General features: G+C 41.4%; 1 protein-coding gene across 4 annotated transcripts in view; it reads right to left on the reverse strand.

The window, feature by feature from the left end:
• Positions 1 to 17,642, reverse strand: part of DNAH11 (dynein axonemal heavy chain 11) — a 149,016-nt gene that overhangs the window by 123,809 nt on the left and 7,565 nt on the right. For 2 of the 4 annotated variants that reach the window (XM_081164247.1, XM_081164246.1), the window contains exons 4-12: positions 17,147 to 17,336; positions 14,643 to 14,742; positions 12,645 to 12,856; positions 10,199 to 10,432; positions 8,445 to 8,612; positions 4,605 to 4,721; positions 1,705 to 1,842; positions 1,486 to 1,610; positions 372 to 567 (exon numbers count right to left, since the gene is read on the reverse strand). In XM_081164247.1, the coding sequence (XP_081020373.1) occupies positions 372 to 567; positions 1,486 to 1,610; positions 1,705 to 1,842; positions 4,605 to 4,721; positions 8,445 to 8,612; positions 10,199 to 10,432; positions 12,645 to 12,856; positions 14,643 to 14,742; positions 17,147 to 17,336 (1,480 nt within the window). The remainder of the gene's footprint in view (positions 1 to 371; positions 568 to 1,485; positions 1,611 to 1,704; positions 1,843 to 4,604; positions 4,722 to 8,444; positions 8,613 to 10,198; positions 10,433 to 12,644; positions 12,857 to 14,642; positions 14,743 to 17,146; positions 17,337 to 17,642) is intronic. The other 2 variants (XM_081164249.1, XM_081164248.1) reach the window with 2 other exon arrangements.

A 17,642-nucleotide genomic window follows, 5' to 3' on the forward strand; every position in this document is an offset into this window, starting at 1 on the left:
AAGTCATGTGCAGAAGCCCCATGGTGCAATAGGTCAGTGCATCTGCCTGTTATCTAGGAGGTTAGTGGTTCGAACCCACCCAGGGATGAATCAGAATTGTAGAGGGACCCCAAGGCTCATAAATTAAATCAAAAACCATCAACATTAAACGTAGGATCCATGTACTTTTTTCTTAATAGCAAATTCAATTATTACAAAGGACTGAGGCTGCAATCACAGGCACACTTACCTGGGAGTTCAATGGAACTTACTTCTTGAGTCAATGTGCCCTGTTATTCACATGCATTCTTACTGAGTTTTCCCCATTGTTTATTGTGTTAAGATACTTAGTGGATTCATTTACAGAGACAACGAAAGTGCTTGCACTGTACCTTAGGATCAAAATTCACACTAAGGAGACCATCTTTATCACTGCGCTTAATTAGGGGTTGATCTAAATTGAACTGGCAAACTTCATCCACCTTGGATTTCCAGTTACAATAGATCTGATCTTCATTCTGGTCAAGCAAGGTCAGCATCTCTATGTATTTCTGATAGATTAAAGCACCCTCTGTGCTGTCTAAGATTCTAAAAAAAGAAGACATTGTTTTATACTAGAAAGATATACTAGAAAGCCCACAAGTGGTGGAAATATGAATGGATGTGTGGCCACATCCATGGAATGAGGCAGAGTGTGAGGGTCTTGTGCAACAATCATATTCCCTCAAAATATCAGACTTCTAGCATGAGGGAAATGATGAGAAGATGCACTGTCAAATGTGGGATAACACTTGCTTTGACACATCATCAAACCTCCCCCGCAAACAACTCAGAATGAATAGCCAACATCACCTAATCTTTCGAAAACAAGTTAGGATAGCTGCTCAATAAAGCAGGTCATCTGGAAGCACCCTGAGGTATGCTAAGACATTTTGCTGACTGAAACAAAGCGGACCTGCAGTTGAAAACTGGCAATAGGACAGCACCCTCCAGCATGTGAGCTTAGTGGATTACGCTTTGTGGCACACACAAAGGTGTGTGCCTTCAAACATCTCATCACTTCTCCCTCATTTCTTTGCCTAGTGCCTGCTGTCTGTCCAAACAATGCACCAATATGCACCAACAATGTGCATCTTGTGAACAAAGCAACACATGTACACAAGTGATAGCTGGTGGGGACAGCCTCCCTCGGCCTGTTTGCTAGGTCAAGGGCTTCTCTCAACAGTTCTGTCTATGATGTGTTAGGAAAAGGCAACTAGACGGAAGGCCAAGGCCAGAAACAAGCTGAGAATGGCTGCCCCATATAGAAAATAAAGTGTACAAATATGGACTAAGGTTGCCAGCATATATGGAGTGAGACACATACAGGATTGTGCTGTAAATTTATGTGATCATGTATTCATTCTAGGAAACTATTTGATATGGAAGCAGGAAACTTGAAAGCAATCAAGCGATAGTCTGACTATTTTTCATGAACAATTTCCAATCCCAAAGAGATATACTTACGGATATGAAACAAATGATAATTTTGACCAGAATGACTGTATGCGAGCTTTAATTTCTTGGGACCATTTAAGGTTTCCTGATGTAAATGGCATGTTTTTATTTATTATTTCATTCCCCATTTCCACCTGTGGTGGTTAAAAAAACAACAGATAAGTTATTCTGAATAAAGCGATTGTGTGAATTGAACATGGAACATTTTGCACTTATGGTGTCATGTACCTGCTTAATGTGCTCATCAAAGAAGTGTTTGCAATTATCTAACTCTTCATCAAACATCCGTAGTAAAATTTTGTAATTTTTGCTAAAAATGTCTGCAATAACAGGCTTCTCCAGAAAATATCCCAAAATCACTAGAAGCTATATAAATAAAAGACAGTGTCAGATTTCCCAGTTACACAAATCCAATTTTCTCAATGCAGAAAGAGGCATTATAATAAACCAAAATAGAATATTCTACAAGAATTAAAGAAAATTTGGAGCAAAATCTGCATATCACAAAAGTGCTAAAGATCTGATTATTGGTTTAATTGCCTTTTCCTATTTAACCAGAGATAATAAGTTGGTCAGCAAAAAACAATAAGCATACATACCTGTTATCAGCAATCCAAGAAAAGGGAATATATGCAATTTGGTTAATTTGTACAGATTCAGAACTGTGTTGATGTTTCTGGAAATATGGGTTAGTTTGGTACTTAAAAATAAATAAATGCAGAGTTTATACAGAATTTCATTCTATGTCCAGACTAACCAAGCACAGAAATTTAGAAGTGGCAGAAGTGAAACTACACACAATGGGCAGCTTGAGAGGTCACATTCCTTGCTTAAGCTAGAAGCAAACACTGGACCTTCAAGCTCCCACCTTGTCCTGCCCCCTTGCCGCCCCCGCCCCGTGCACATCAACTTTTGCACTTTTATTCTGGTCCCCTTAAGACAGTTCCTCGGTATATCCAAAATAGAGAACTGTGGTTTACTAATCAGGACCTTATTAACAAAGTAACATTCAAACAAAAGTTCTTCATTTCAGATGTAATGTGATACTGTGGTTGATGAAAGCACCAAGGTAGCATGCAAGAGGTAAAGAAGAGGGAGAGCTATTTTGGTCCGATGCCTGTTACTGGCATAACAAACTATAGTTTATTATCTAGAAAGTTTTACTCCAGCTGGCACAATGTGAATATTAACTGAGTGCAGCTGCTACTAAAAAGTACAGTGGTACTTCGGGTTAAGTACTTAATTCGTTCCGGAGGTCTGTTCTTAACCTGAAGCACCACTTTAGCTAATGGGGCCTCCTGTTGCTGGCGCGCCGCTGGAGCACAATTTCTGTTCTCATCCTGAAGCAAAGTTCTTAACCTGAAGCAATATTTCTGGGTTAGCGGAGTCTGTAACCTGAAGCGTATGTAACCCGAGATACCACTATACAAAATACCTTAGTTTCCCGTGTATTAGACGCCCCCACATATAAGATGTCCCTTTTTTGGGGGGTCTCGGATTTAAGATAATGGGAGGAGATGGCACAGAGTTGTTGAGCTTTTGGCGGGGGGGGGGGTTAACCAGGGTTGTTGAACTTTTTTTAGGGGGAATTGCTGAAAATCACCCACCCACACGCAAAATCCGCCTCCCAACTGTCCCCTCACAGGGAAAAGCTGCCAATCACCTGCCCAATTGCCACAGCATCAACCAATCAACACCAGCCATTGACGCAGCAACAAATAACATGCCCAATAGCTGCTGACAGCCACAGCAGCTGCCAATCAAATGTCCACCCTATGCACTACCCATGTATAAGACGACCCCCACTTTTTAGCAAAATTTTTAAAGAAAATAAACTTGTCTTATACACAAAAAAGTTCGGTAATTACAATTATACATAACAGTTATTCCAAGTGAAAGCATGTTTTAGTGACATAGGGAGGCAGATATTATATATATATATATATATATATATATATATATATATATATATATATATATATATGTACAGTGGTGCCTCGCAAGACGAAATTAATTCATTCTGCGTGTTTTTTCGTCTTGTGATTTTTTCGTCTTGCGAAGCACGGTTTTAACGGTGTTAACGGTTTTAAGAGAAAGGAAACAAACTCACAAGACGTTTTCATCTTGCGAAGCAAGCCCATAGGGAAATTTGTCTTGCGAAGCAACTCAAAAAACGAAAAACTCTTTCCTCTTGCGAGTTTTTCGTCTTGCGAGGCATTCATCTTGCAAGGTACCACTGTATTCCAAGAATTGCCTTCTTATGTTGCATTTAAATACAGGCAGTAACTCTATATTCTGACCACACCAAATTTCTGCCTTAACGTTAACATTAAATATGCTGTTTGCAAATACTATTCTTCTTATAGCCGTAGACTAAATAAGCTAAACATAGTGCATGCTTGCCTTTAAAAAATTCTGACATATAAAATCAATACCAGAAAAGGTTACTTTTCTTTTGAAGAGTACAAAGTGTCTGGCAGTGCCTGATGACCAAATTATGCAAGATGCCAAGCATCAAACGGGAGCTACTAAATTATCTCAGTTCTCAGTTCAACTCGTGTGAGTTGAATTTATTATTGTTGATGTATTGCCTGAATCTCAAGAGCAGGTGTGAATACTTAAATTTGGGTTCCTCAAACAGCTGCCTCCTACACCCCTGCAATGGTAAACCTCAGCATAGTCAATTGAAATTAAAAAGCTGTTTCATAAGGTTCAAAAGCGAAAGGTAAAAAAGTCCCAATGTACATTACACAAGATTCTCCTAAAGCAACTCTTTCAATCCCAGTCAGTATTAAGCGTATCTACTGGCATATTCACAAATACGCTTTATGACAATTCATGGGCCGAAATACATGCAAAGTTACTACACATTGAGGCTCTAATCCTAAACCCACTTACCTGTGAGTTAGTCCCAGTGAATTCAGCAGGGCTTACATCTGAGTAGACCTATAAAAGATTGCACTGCCCACCCTGTATTAAAATACTGGTAGTTTTCCACTGCATTTTTATATCCTTTGAAGTAACTTGCACATTCCACCCACAAACTGATATTGCAATTACTGTAATGGCTCTAAATAGTGGCAACAGATTGAAGCAACATTTTCATTGTTAAGCCCTTCATAACTGACCTTAAGTGCTGATTCCAAACCTGAACAATCAAGGAATCCCACACAAAAAATTGATCCAAGGCGTCTTTCAAACTCCAGAGTCTTGTGTTTAAAATCCACATAGTCTTCTTCAAATTCCTGTGGAATACAAATTTACAACCAGTTAGATTTTTAAGGAAATCTTTTTAAAAATGTATTGTAAGATGTAGGACATAAGCAACAAAATTGGACCTGCTTATGGAGACCACTCAAGCCAAAGATGAAGTTAATAACTATGAAATGTGAAGTGAAGTATATTTGTTTTACCACTGAACTGATTTAAAATCATTGTCTGAAGTTCCTTGAAGTAAATTATCCTGTCATACAGCCAAATCCTAGCCCCACCAGCTAGTCTTATTATCCCCCAACAAACATGGATCGGATGACAGCTGTAGTGAATTCCAGATAAAGGCCGGATAAAGTTGTTTACTAGGTCCATTTGCAGAAGTGATAGTACAATCAACACTCCAAAGAGCACAAATGAAAAGCTCATAATCTTAAATACTTCATAATTAATAAGGCCAGGACCATGTCCAATGGGACTTTATGGGATTTAACATTTGCTAGACGGTGTCCAAGCAGATTAATCTGGATTGGTGTCAATTAACAACGGTCCCCACCTGTCTTATCTCAAGTTAGTATTCTAGCAAGTTTTAACAAGCCTTACAGTTCTCTTTTTTTGTTACTTTATCGTGCTGTACTAACCAACAATACCTGCTATTCAAATACACTACCGTTTACGTCAACAGAGTAAGCAATGACTCAAACTCTTAGATGCCATTTAGCACAGTTTTATTTACTGTATATAGACTTTGCTACATAAACAGTAACTTTAAAAAAACCTCTGTATTCTATATGCTTTTTGTAAAGCAGCAGCAGCAACCTAGTGCTTTTGATCACAACAATAATTTCTGTGTGATTTATAGAATGTAATGCAATGAAATATTTCGCTGCAATATTGTTAACTATTGTTTAGTTTGGTCTCCAAGTGACTGAGCCTGCAATCCGGCTCAAAGGCTGTTCAAGTCTCCTTTACTTCAGTTAGAGCTAGTTGCCTAACTCTATGCACAAGTGCACCCAAATAGCTGCACCTGAAACACTCCACACATACGAGAAGGGCATGGAGCACAGATCACAACTCTTTGTTGAAAACTGAGTTATCTAGGACAACAGACCAAATCAAAAATGTAGGTTGGAATTGCTATTTCCTTAAACATATCTTGGTTCATACATCCCATCAAACCATAGTGCATGCTGCTGAAATTGGGGGCAACTCCCATGACACTGCTGGGAATAAGCCATGGTCTGGCTTGTTGTGTTTTCAGGAAGCTAGCCTGGCTATTCCAGGAATTTGAATCCTTACTTAGATTAGAAGGTTACTGGCATGCAGCCTACTCCACTTCCCACCCCCACCTTGCCAAACTCGTAACACTATGTACATAGGATCAAGCTATTTAGGTTTGATTCTCTGCCTGAAACCTGTAGCTAGTTTGCCATGGATTTAATTGCTGAGAGAACCACCACAATATCAGATGACTTAAGCAATCATCTTCAAAAAAATCCATACGGCTCCCGCCTCGAACAGCACCACTTCAAAATGCAGGTGTGATAAACGACATATCTGAATGCTTTTCTCCTGCCCCAAACCCAACTTGAAACAACAACATTTCCCTTGTCAAGGAAAGAAATATTCTTATTTCACTTTTTCCTAGTTTATTCACTCCAAAACCCAAAGATAAACAGTTCCTGATAATGTGAATGAAAACAAATGTATAGTGATGACAAGAAAAGAATAACTGGTTAGTTCCTAGCTTTACTCTTTCATTTTGTCAATATCAAAGCTGCACAGAGAAATAAGGTTTCTTTTATCTGCAGCCACCTTCACACTTGTATAATATGCTTGAGCAACTATTAAGCTAAAAAGTAAACCAGCTCCAAACTAGAATTGTTTGAAAACTTTCTGTATTGCACATCAGTCCTGAGCAGCATAAAACACATGAATGTGTTTGATGTTTTCCAAAGAAACATATATTAATTTTAAACAGTATTCAGTGAAATAAAATCAACAGGTATTGCTCAAGTACAATGCAAAACCTATTTCAAACATTCATTAATAGAGGGCAGAGTAAAAATTTCAAAATATGAACTATCGATAAGGAGCTTAAACTTGGTACCCTATCGTCAAAACTGACATTCGAATTACCAAGAACACACACTTGAAGAAGCCGCGTAAAGTTACTGAAAACTTTTATGGAATCATAGAGTTGTAGAGTTGGAAAAGAGCACGAGGGTCATTTAGTCCAACCCCCTGCAATACAGGAATCTTTTGCCCAATATGGGGCTTGAACATAAAACCCCAAGATTAAGAGTCTCAAGCTTAATTGAATACATGCCTCAAGTCTGAACAATTTATTCTCACAGTGAACATTCTTAGATCAGGCTTTAAATTTGTTAATTTATTCTCTACATTGTGCTTCCCTTCCAGACACTAAGTTTGCACGTCACAGTAAGAAAGAGGTGGGGAACCTTTCTCCCAAGAGCCTTTACAGTGGTACCTCGGGTTAAGTACTTAATTCGTTCCGGAGGTCCGTACTTAACCTGAAACTGTTCTTAACCTGAAGCACCACTTTAGCTAATGGGGCCTCCTGCTGCTGCCGCGCCGCCGGAGCACGATTTCTGTTCTCATCCTGAAGCAAAGTGCTTAACCTGAAGCACTATTTCTGGGTTAGCAGAGTCTGTAACCTGAAGCGTATGTAACCTGAAGTGTATGTAACCTGAGGTACTACTGTATTTCCTTCTGTGGGTCATATACCCATGATAGATGGTTCCAGAGGCAAATGTGGTCAGAGAAACAAATGCAAAATTTACCTCTCCATCCAGGCAAGCAAGAAGCATCAGGATTCAAGGACACATTCCAGCCAGGCCAAGACAGATAGTGCAAATAAGGGCTGTTAAGGGGAGCACCATGGCTCAGGGCCTGAGGAGAGTCTCAAGGGCCAGAGAGCCATGAGGGGCTACATTTGGCTCACAGCACTGAGGTTCCCCATCCTTGTGGCAAGCTACCGTATTTTTCGCCCTATAAGACGCACTTTTCCCCCTCCAAAAATGAAGGGGAAATGTGTGTGCGTCTTATGGGGCGAATGCAGGCTTTCGCTGAAGCCTGGAGAGCGAGGGGGGTCGGTACGCACCGACCCCTCTCGCTCTCCAGGCTTCAGGAAGCTACCCGCTAGCTGTGGGAGACCCAGCTCTCCCAGGGCTAGCGGACTGCTTGCCGGCACCCAGAAGCTTGGGGCGCGCTGAGCTCCGCACGCCCCAAGCTTCTGGATTAGCGCAGCGGTCCGCTAGCCCTGGGAGAGCCGCGCGGCTCTCCCAGGGCTAGCGGACGGCTTGCCGGCACCCAGAAGCTTGGGGCGCGCTGAGCTGCGCACGCCCCAAGCTTCGGGATTAGCGCAGAGGTCCGCTAGTTTGCTCCTTAACAGAGCTAGGAGCAAACAAACCGCGATCCTTGGCTTAGCATTTTGGAGGGATTGTGGTCAGTTTTGCTCCAAACCTCAATGATTGGTGAGACAGAAACAAACCTAGACCTATCATGGCTTGTGAAACAATGATTACAACAACTGGATGTAACTCTAAGTCAGGGATCATGGGATGTCACCTCTGAATGCTAGTAGGGAGGAGCAAACCAGGTACAATTCACTCGTGCAAGATAAGGAATGGCTTATGGGCTTACCATGATGCACATGCGTTGCCACTGTATAGTCTTACAATTTCTTTAGGATTAAAAACAACACCCAAACACAAATATGAAAAATGCTATATTACCACATTGTTGTAATCTAAGGGATCATATGTCTGCTCTTTAAAAATGTTGCAAGACTTCATGAATTCTTCATTCAACTTGCAGATTTGGTCATTCAAAATTTTCCCCTTGATTCCACCAAACTCCAGTTTCTCCAGCTTCTCGAACTCAAGCGTAGTAACAAAAATATCCTAAAACAATAAACGTTATAATTAACCACAATTCCTGCCACAGTGAAAAATTGATTTTGTGTGTTTGTGTGTTGCTCTACAACCTTGCATTCCACATTTAAATTAGAATGAAAAGCATGTTGCATAGATACACACACACACACACACATATACATAAGCACATACATATATACACACATATATACATATGCACATATATATACACACCACATATATATATATATATATACATATGCACGCATATATATAAATATATATATATACTTACTGTATATATACTGTAATATATATGTTTGCTACTACCAACTTTAGTGGGGGGGGGGGGGAGATCCCCATAGCTAGAAACCAGAGGTTTCTTTCACAAAGATGTTTATCCACAAAGAAACTCTTGGAGAATGTTTGGCAGAAGTGATTTATTGGGGGGGGGGAGGGGTTAGACTTCCTGGTTGTGTGTTTTCCTCCTCCCCTTCTGCGTTAGAATATGGGGGTCTTTCTATCAATATAGCAGTGGCATCCCTACTCCTTTCGCCATGTAAATGGCGCATAGGATTGCTCTGTGAACATGTTTAAATATGAAGCATCAATAAGTTTGCAGAGAGAGAGAGAGAATGCACTGAAGGGAGGGAGGAAAAGCATTGAGGAAGGGCTTTGTAACTCTAAATGCATCAGGGTTTGGGGTTTTTAAGAACAAAAGCGACCTTCTACGTCACCTTTGGTACCCATTTCGTGTCTTTCTTTGCCATTGGCTTAGTGCATCTCCCTGGGCCACATAAATTATGAACATTACATTCATCATATCTATGTTCACACGGCAATTCTATTCCTGTCTAATCAGAAGTAAGTCTCATTGATTTTAGTTGGACTTACTCTCTGGTAAACATGGGGCGAGAGCCTTCTTCGCCCAGATTCCAGGGGTGGTGGTGGGAGGTAGGCAAGGGGGAACCAAAGTGGCTGGGGCAAAATTGGGTAGAGGAGCAGATGTAATTGTACAACATCTTACATTCCAGGCACGCAAAGGTCAGTTTTCTACACATGCACACCTTTAAATCCTCCACCTGGGCAAACCAACGACAGCATAAAAGTTCAAGGATACATTCCAGCCACCTGAAAGCAGCTCAGGGGGGTCCAAGAGTAGGACTGGTAAGATGTGTGTCATGGGAAGAATCCTGAGTGCCAGACAGACCTCGGCCCCCAGGCATGAGGCGCTTCACCCCTGGTGTGCAGGGCTGCAGCCTCAGTTTAATAAGCCTAGATCTTATACACACCTAACCAGAGGAAGCCCTATTTAATTCAGTGAGATACATTTCTAAGTATACATAAACAGGGCAAACAACAGAACAGTATTACTGCAAAGAGCACACTGCTTTTCTGCCATCAGTTTAATGTGAAGTTCCAATTGAAAAAGCTTTCAGGGAAGACTGAGTCTATCCTAAACTAAAAGCTAATCATTAATTTCTCTATATATGGCACTACCAACGTGCGTAAAGGAACATCTTCACTTAAAAGAAGAAGCAGTAGGTTTTCCTATGTAGTTTACTCTTAACTGTAATATTGGTAGATATGATATAGTAGTTGGTAAGAAATACCTCTATTTTTTCCAAGCGGTTTAGAAACATATTGAACCTAAGGAAGACCATATTTGGATGAAAATCCCATGGTTTAACCTCTTCACTATTAGTGAAATAGGTTGCAATTTTTTCCCTTTGGCTAAAAAAGTTATCCTTAAAACTTCTTAAAGTATGAAGAGCCTCTTGCACTTGTTCCAAAGTTTCTTCCGTTTCTCTTTTCATAATATCTTCTGGTGAAAGGTATGATATAGCCTACAGAGAGGAAGTAATAACATTTTTTAAATGTACCACCAATAAATGAAAGCTAAGAGCCACCGGCAGGAAGGTATTGCCATTGCAATATTTTAAAAGACAGTATGTTTACAGCAACACACAACTATATAAATGAAGGTGAAGTCTGTTGACATCACTTAGCAAAAAAAGTTTTCAAAACCTTCATATCTACTCCAAGTAGTAGATATGTGCTTCTTACATACATAAGCTCAACTGTGAACATATTTTCACTGCGGGTGTATTGCATTGCAAGTAGAATTTCATTGGAGGTTAATCACGCAACCATCAGGTTGATATTATAATTGGCTTGCTACAGTTTTTCACAGTATGTGCCATGACTAGCTTACAGCATAACCAACAACCAGCTTTTTTTGGGGGGGGGGGACTGTTCTAACTAGTGAACTACCCACGGTTGTGACAGATAGAGTGGGGTCTAGGAAGACAGTCAAGTACAGCGAGGGGAAAAAGTATTTGATCCCCTGCTAAATTTGCCCGTTTGCCCTCTGGTCAAGAAATGACCAGTCCATAATTTTAATGGTAGGTTTATTGTAGCTGCGAGAGACAGAATAACAACAGGAAAAACCCCAGAAACCCAGACGACAAAAATCAGAGATTGATGTGCATTATAATGAGTGAAATAAGTATTTGATCCCTTTGCAAAAGATGACTTAGTACTTGGTGGCAAAACCCTTGTTGGCAATTACAGAGGTCAGACATTTCTTGTAGGCGACCACCAGGTTTGCACACATCTCAGGAGGTATTTTGTCCCACTCCTCTTTGCAGATCCTCTCCAAGTCAGTAATATTTCGAGGCTCGAACCTTCAGCTCCCTCCACGTATTTTTGATGGGTTTAAGGTCTGGAGACTGGCTAGGCCACTCCAGGACCTTCATGTGCTTCTTCTTGAGCCACTCCTTTGTTGCCTTGGCCGTGAGTTTTGGGACATGGTCATGCTGGAATACCCATCCTCGACCCATTTTCAATGCCCTGGCTGAGGGAAGGAGGTGCTCACCCAAGATTCGACCATACATGGTCCCGTCCACCGTCCCTTCGATGCGGTGAAGGAGTCCTGTCCCCTTAGCAGAAAAACACCCCCAAAGCATAATATGTTTGACGGTGGGGATGGTGTTATTGGGATCATAGGCAGCATTCCTCCTCCTCCGAACACGGCGAGGGGTTTTCCCCTGTTGTTATCCTGTCTCTCACAGCTACAATAAACCTTCCATTAAAATTATGGACTGGTCATTTCTTTGTCAGAGGGCAAACAGGAAAACTTAGCAGGGTATCAAATACTTTGCCCCCTCACTGTATATTGCACATGTGCAATGCATCTCAATGGGCTTTGTTCACAGACATTCTCTTTTCTGATCTGATGGAGTCTCTGCCAGCGGAGGCCAGGCCGCCCACAATCTGGAGTTCAAGTTCTGCAACTACCCAATCTATATAGTCCCTAGGTTTGCTGCTTTCCCCAAGAGAGTTAGAAGCTAGGGTACTGGCTTGGAAAAAGCAGAAAAACTGCATCCACTGAAACAGTCGATGCACCAAGAGATTTTGTTTACAGATCAGAGTTAAGAGTTCTGTTAAGGTATTGGAATTGCCTCTTTTACAATTAGGGTAGTTTATCGATGTCAGACTATGAAGTAACCTAGCAGTAAACCGGTTCACTAATAAATCCCCTGTGGTCTGAACTTAGCAGATATTGCCATTACAGTTTTGCTATCTGATAAGCAATTTCCATTAACAATATATTAAAAATGGATGTTGTACACAGCTGACAACATGAAAAACAGTTTGTAAAAAGCTATGTGATCTTTAAAGAATGCCGCCTTTTTGTCAGACAAACAGTGTATTGTATTTTTAATAGAGAGCACATAAAATAGCAGAATTTATGACTATAATTATTTGTGTGTTATATAGCTTTAGTTGTAAAAACAGTATCTTGGGACTTTGGAAAATTCACAATAAATACTTTGGGAGATGGGAGCTAAAAAATAACTAACACCAGATAAATTTATACTCTCTTGTCTAAACAATTCTCCTGTATTGATTGACTCTTATTGACTAAGGCTGAAATGCTATGCACATTTCCCTGGGAGAAAGACACACTGAAATCTATTAAACTACTCCTGAGTAGGCATTTATAGGATTATGCTTTTCATGCTTATCTAGTTTTCTATTGACACCTTGTACTACCTGGCTAATGAGAAGATTGCAAAATTCCTGCAGCAGAGATATGATTCTTGCTGGTGTATTGTAAAACTTGGAGTGACTCCAGATCAGACAGATGGTGTGGAACAAAGGGGGAATTAAAATATGTATCTTTGGAAATTCTGTATCTTGAAGATGCTGAATATGTCTTTGCAGAGGCCGCAGGTAAAGCTCAATATCCTGGGCTTCAATGAGTGCTGAGGAGAAGAAGAAAGAATCAAGTATAGTAAATGGCGGTGAGTCGGAGATAAAAACACTTTGAGAGTTTCTACAAAAAGGACATAAAAAACAATCCCTGTGCCTACATTAAAGCCTGCTGAATCTCCCAACAGTGCGGCAGCATGGTGTTTAGGATAAATTTGAATGCTTTACTCCAATTCACACATTTTTTTCCTGTGACATTCCTCTTTGCAAAGTAGAAAAGCAAGCATCACCATTCCCATCCACCATTCAGCTGACCTCACATATGAAGAAGCGGCATTCCACATGAACTCTTGAACATTCTCCTGCTCCAGAGGCTAGGGCCTGAACCAATGGGTTTAAGTTACAAGAAAAGAGATTCCAACTCAACCTCAGGAAGAACCTTTCTGGCAGTAAGAACTGTTCAACAGTGGAATGGACTCCCTTGGAATGTGGTGGGCTCTCCTTCATTGGAGGCTTTTAAGGAGAGGTTGAGCGGCCATTTGTCATGGTGGCTTTAGCTGAGATTCCTAATAGGGCATCAGAACGGAACACCTATTTCATATATGAAGTCATTTTTATAATGGAAGAAAGGGGGATACACTCACCGCTCAACCACAAAGTGCCTAAGCTAGGCATAAGCACTCCTAGTCACTAGAGACTCCAGTGACAAGTTTCTGAAGAAGAAGAGTTTGGATTTGATATCCCGCTTTATCACTACCCGAAGGAGTCTCAAAGCGGCTAACATTCTCCTTTCCCTTCCTCCCCCACAACAAACACTCTGTGAGGTGAGTGAGGCTGAGGGACTTCAGAGAAGTGTGACTAGCCCAAGGTCACCCAGCAGCTGCATGTGGAGGAGCGGAGACGCAAACCCGGTTCCCCAGATTACGAGTCTACTGCTCTTAACCACTACAACACACTGGCTCTAGCAGGGAGCTAGGGGGAGTGCAACCTCTCCCAGAACAGGCTGTGTACCTAATTACTGAACACATGAACCAACCAATTACAGAATACTAGAATGCCAAACTAGTTATCACAGACTACCAAGTTTCCTTTCAGCTACTCTCAGTTTAGGAAGGAAGTGATAATCTATTCCGATCTAGGGGATTTTTAAAAAACGCCCCATCAAAAAATGAAAGTGAAGCACTCCTTTCCTGTGTCACCTTTAATGGCCAACACTTTCCAAAATCTGTGAAGAAATTCTAGCTGCTTTAATGAATTTTGGCCAACATGCAAGAGAATGCTTTCTCCTGGTGGCTGTTTACACACAAGATTAACTTTCAAATACAAATTTTGATACTTTCCTCCAAAGTGTAAAAGAAAGAATATTTGCCCGTCTAGCAAGGACCATGCAAGCTTAATCACTTACTGAACTCTTGGTTCATTTGGGATAAAGTGCACTATAAAAATAACAAGCATTATGAGATTTCATTGACATTTCATTTGATCAATATGCAAACAAAATAGTAAAACATGACCAACTGGGTAATACACAAACTTTAACTGTTTTATGTCAGAAGTAAAACTACCTAGTAACAGTTTTACTACATGGAACAGTCTCTAAATAATGTTTACAAAACACTCTGTGTTAATCTAATTGCTTAAACATTTTATCTTGCGTTATATGGAAGTAAAAATATCCAAACTTTATACATATAAATTATGAGGACACTTAATGCTGCCCCAAAGCGCAGGCAGTTAATTAATGCTTACAGCAATACATCAGGAAATATTATGGATTATTCCATAATACGCACACATAAATGTATACAGAATATACACATTTCATTCAGATAAATTTACCATTTTCTACTTCCTTGTAAATGTCTTGAAAAGTGGGATAATAGCTGCTCATTTTCACTTTTAAGATCCTAATCATTTTCTGAACGATGGGACTCTTAAGCTGGAATTAGAACAGAACAATGAATCTCCAGCAACTATCCAGTATATTTTAAGAATTCGTTTTATCACAAAATTCAGTGGGCAGTGTTCAAATAAACAAACTTTGGACAGACCAAGCAGTAGGGTTTCACAAATCGTTGGATATACATTTGAAAATTAATTTCCAATCCTAACAAATCATACCCTTGAAGGTGATGGACAGAAAATTATTTAAAATGTTGAGTCTTGGAGCTGAAAGTTTATTGCACCAAATCTCAACTACTATAGCCCATTTTTAACATAAGGATCAAGTACGCGGTTTTACCTGCTATATCCCCTCCTGGACAGAGTTAGCTTTACCACAGGTATCCACTCCCAGGTAAGAATTAAAACTAATTTCTGCTATATAACTGTATGTGGAGCAGTCAGTTGGTTCAAAATATGTTTCAAGTGGAACTGGTCCCTTAGAACATGGGTCACTAGTATTTATTCATTTTTTAAACTTTGCTATGGCTTAGTTAGTACCAAGGTATCTGACAGACCACATGCATCTTTATGAACCCGGCCATTCTTTCAAGCCCATCAGCGGTCTTGCTCTAGGTCAGTGTTTCCCAACCGGTGTTCCCCGGCACACGAGTGTGCCGTGAGACACCGGCTGGTGTGCCGCGAGATGCCTGGAGGGAGGCGGGCGAGTCGGGCGGCGAGAGGCGGGGCGGGGGCGGCGAGGAGAGGCCGCGCCTCCTGCTGCTGCCTGGCGCTCCTCCTCGCAGCCGGCAGCGCTGCCTGGGCGCCTCCGCGCGACTCTGTCTCGCTGGGTTTGGTCTCCCAGCAGAGACGGGTCACACGCGCCCCTCCCTCCCTCCCTCAGCCTGCGCGGAGGGAGAGCCAGAGAGAGGCATCGCTCCTGCGCTCCGAGGTGGATTGAGCGCAGCTGAGAGGAGCTGCCGAGGGAAAAAACGTTCACTTTTGTGCGTCCCTCCCGGCGTGACGCTGCGCGCTGACGTCACGGGGCGGGGCTTTAATGGTGGTGTGCCGCGAGATTTTTTTTTTAGTACACAGGTGTGCCGTTGCCCAAAAACGTTTGGGAAACACTGCTCTAGGTGCCTCCCCTGCCTCCCCCTTCTCAGTGGTGCGCCCCCCCCAATGTGGAATATTATCCCAGGGAAACCTGACTAGTTGTAGGTATTTGGTGAATATAATACAGTGGTGCCCCGCAAGACGAATGCCTCGCAAGACGGAAAACCCGCTAGACGAAAGGGTTTTCCGTTTTGGAGGTGCTTCGCAAAACGAATTTCCTATGGGCTTGCTTCGCAAGACGAAAATGTCTTGCGAGTTCCTGCGGGGTTCCCCCCCCTTTTCCCCAGCCGCTAAACCGCTTATCAGCTGATCCTAAGCCGCTAAGCCGCTTAACAGCTGATCCGCTAAGCCACTTATCAGCTGATCCGCTAAGCCCGCTAAGCCGCTAATAGCGCTAATCCACTAAGCCACTAATGGGCTTGCTTCGCAAGACGAAAAAAACTGCAACACGAAGACACTCGCGGAACGGATTCTTTTCGTCTTGCGAGGCACCACTGTATTCTCTTGTAGTTTAGGTGCAGGGGAATGGAATATGAAGCCCTGCAGATGTTGCTAGAATCCAACTCCCATCAGCCCCAGCCTGACCAATGCTCAAGGATAATGGGAGTTGTAGTCACAATTTATTTATCCTTTATTTACTTTGTGAGTCACATTTTATCTTGCCCAGGGCAACCCAAAGCAGACAATGAACCCCACATGGGTAAATTAAAACCAAGAGGAAAGAGAAATACATTTTTTAAAAAAATCCCACCCACTTCTAAAGGCCACAGATATTTAAAGGCCAAAGGCCTGCTTATAGAGGCCTTTGGCCTGGCGCCTGATGATGATGCCAGGCAAGAGGCCCTGAGGAGAGCATTCCACAAACAGGGAGCCACCACAGAAAAGGCCCATTCTCATGTTGCCACCCTCCAGACCTCTTGTGGAGGGGTCACATTGAAGAAGGCTCACAGATGATGGACTGCAGGGTCTGGGTCAGTTCATATGGGGAGAGGCAGTCCTTGAGGTATTGTAGTCTGAACTGTATAAGACATTATAAGTCAAAACCAGCACTTTGAATTGGGTCCAGAAACTAAGTGCAGTGAGGCCAAGATTGTCATTATATGCTCAAACCATCTGGCCACTGAATTCTACAACAGCTGACATTTCTAAACCATCTTCAGAGGCAGCCCTACATATAACATGTTGCAGTAATCTAACCTAGAGTTTACCAGAGCACAGACAACAAACCTCAGCTTGCTTGGCAGTATCTACAAGTTAAAAACTACTACTGTATCCAAATTTTCAGCTCTAACTTACATTATATACAAAGATAAAAGTACAACAATGATCATGAATTGCTAATTGCTTACCTGGTCATATATGCACAAGAGATTATCCTTTCTTTCTTCCCAAAACTCTAGCTCAACCTGAGGATCTGAGTGAAAGCCATGAAGAAGAGTTTCAGCTGAATTCCTTCCCACAGTGTCTTGTATTTGATGCGACCACTTGATAACCATTGATTCTATTGCATGCAGTACTGATCTTGTGAAAGAGTCTTGCCTGCAAGTTAGGAAAATGGCAGGATTCCCACATTCTTAAATTCAGTGACATTTTACAGTGCATGTAACCATTCTATATTCCTGCCTTACTTTGTACTTAGATCAGTTTATATTGCTTAGCATTGTAAGCCCCTCCATCACATTTTTTGGTTTGTGTTATTTTCTGTCTGTTTTTCATCTTGGAACAGTCTCTCTTTTACATTGGGAAGTGCCGATTTCCAGTTTTACACTAAAAACTTTTCTACCCCATTTCCAGCATATTTCACCCCTATTCTAAATGAACAGTGTCCAACCAGGCAAATTTGTT

This window comes from Podarcis bocagei (assembly GCF_964188305.1).
Source record: "Podarcis bocagei genome assembly, chromosome: 12".
Lineage (NCBI taxonomy): Eukaryota > Metazoa > Chordata > Lepidosauria > Squamata > Lacertidae > Podarcis > Podarcis bocagei.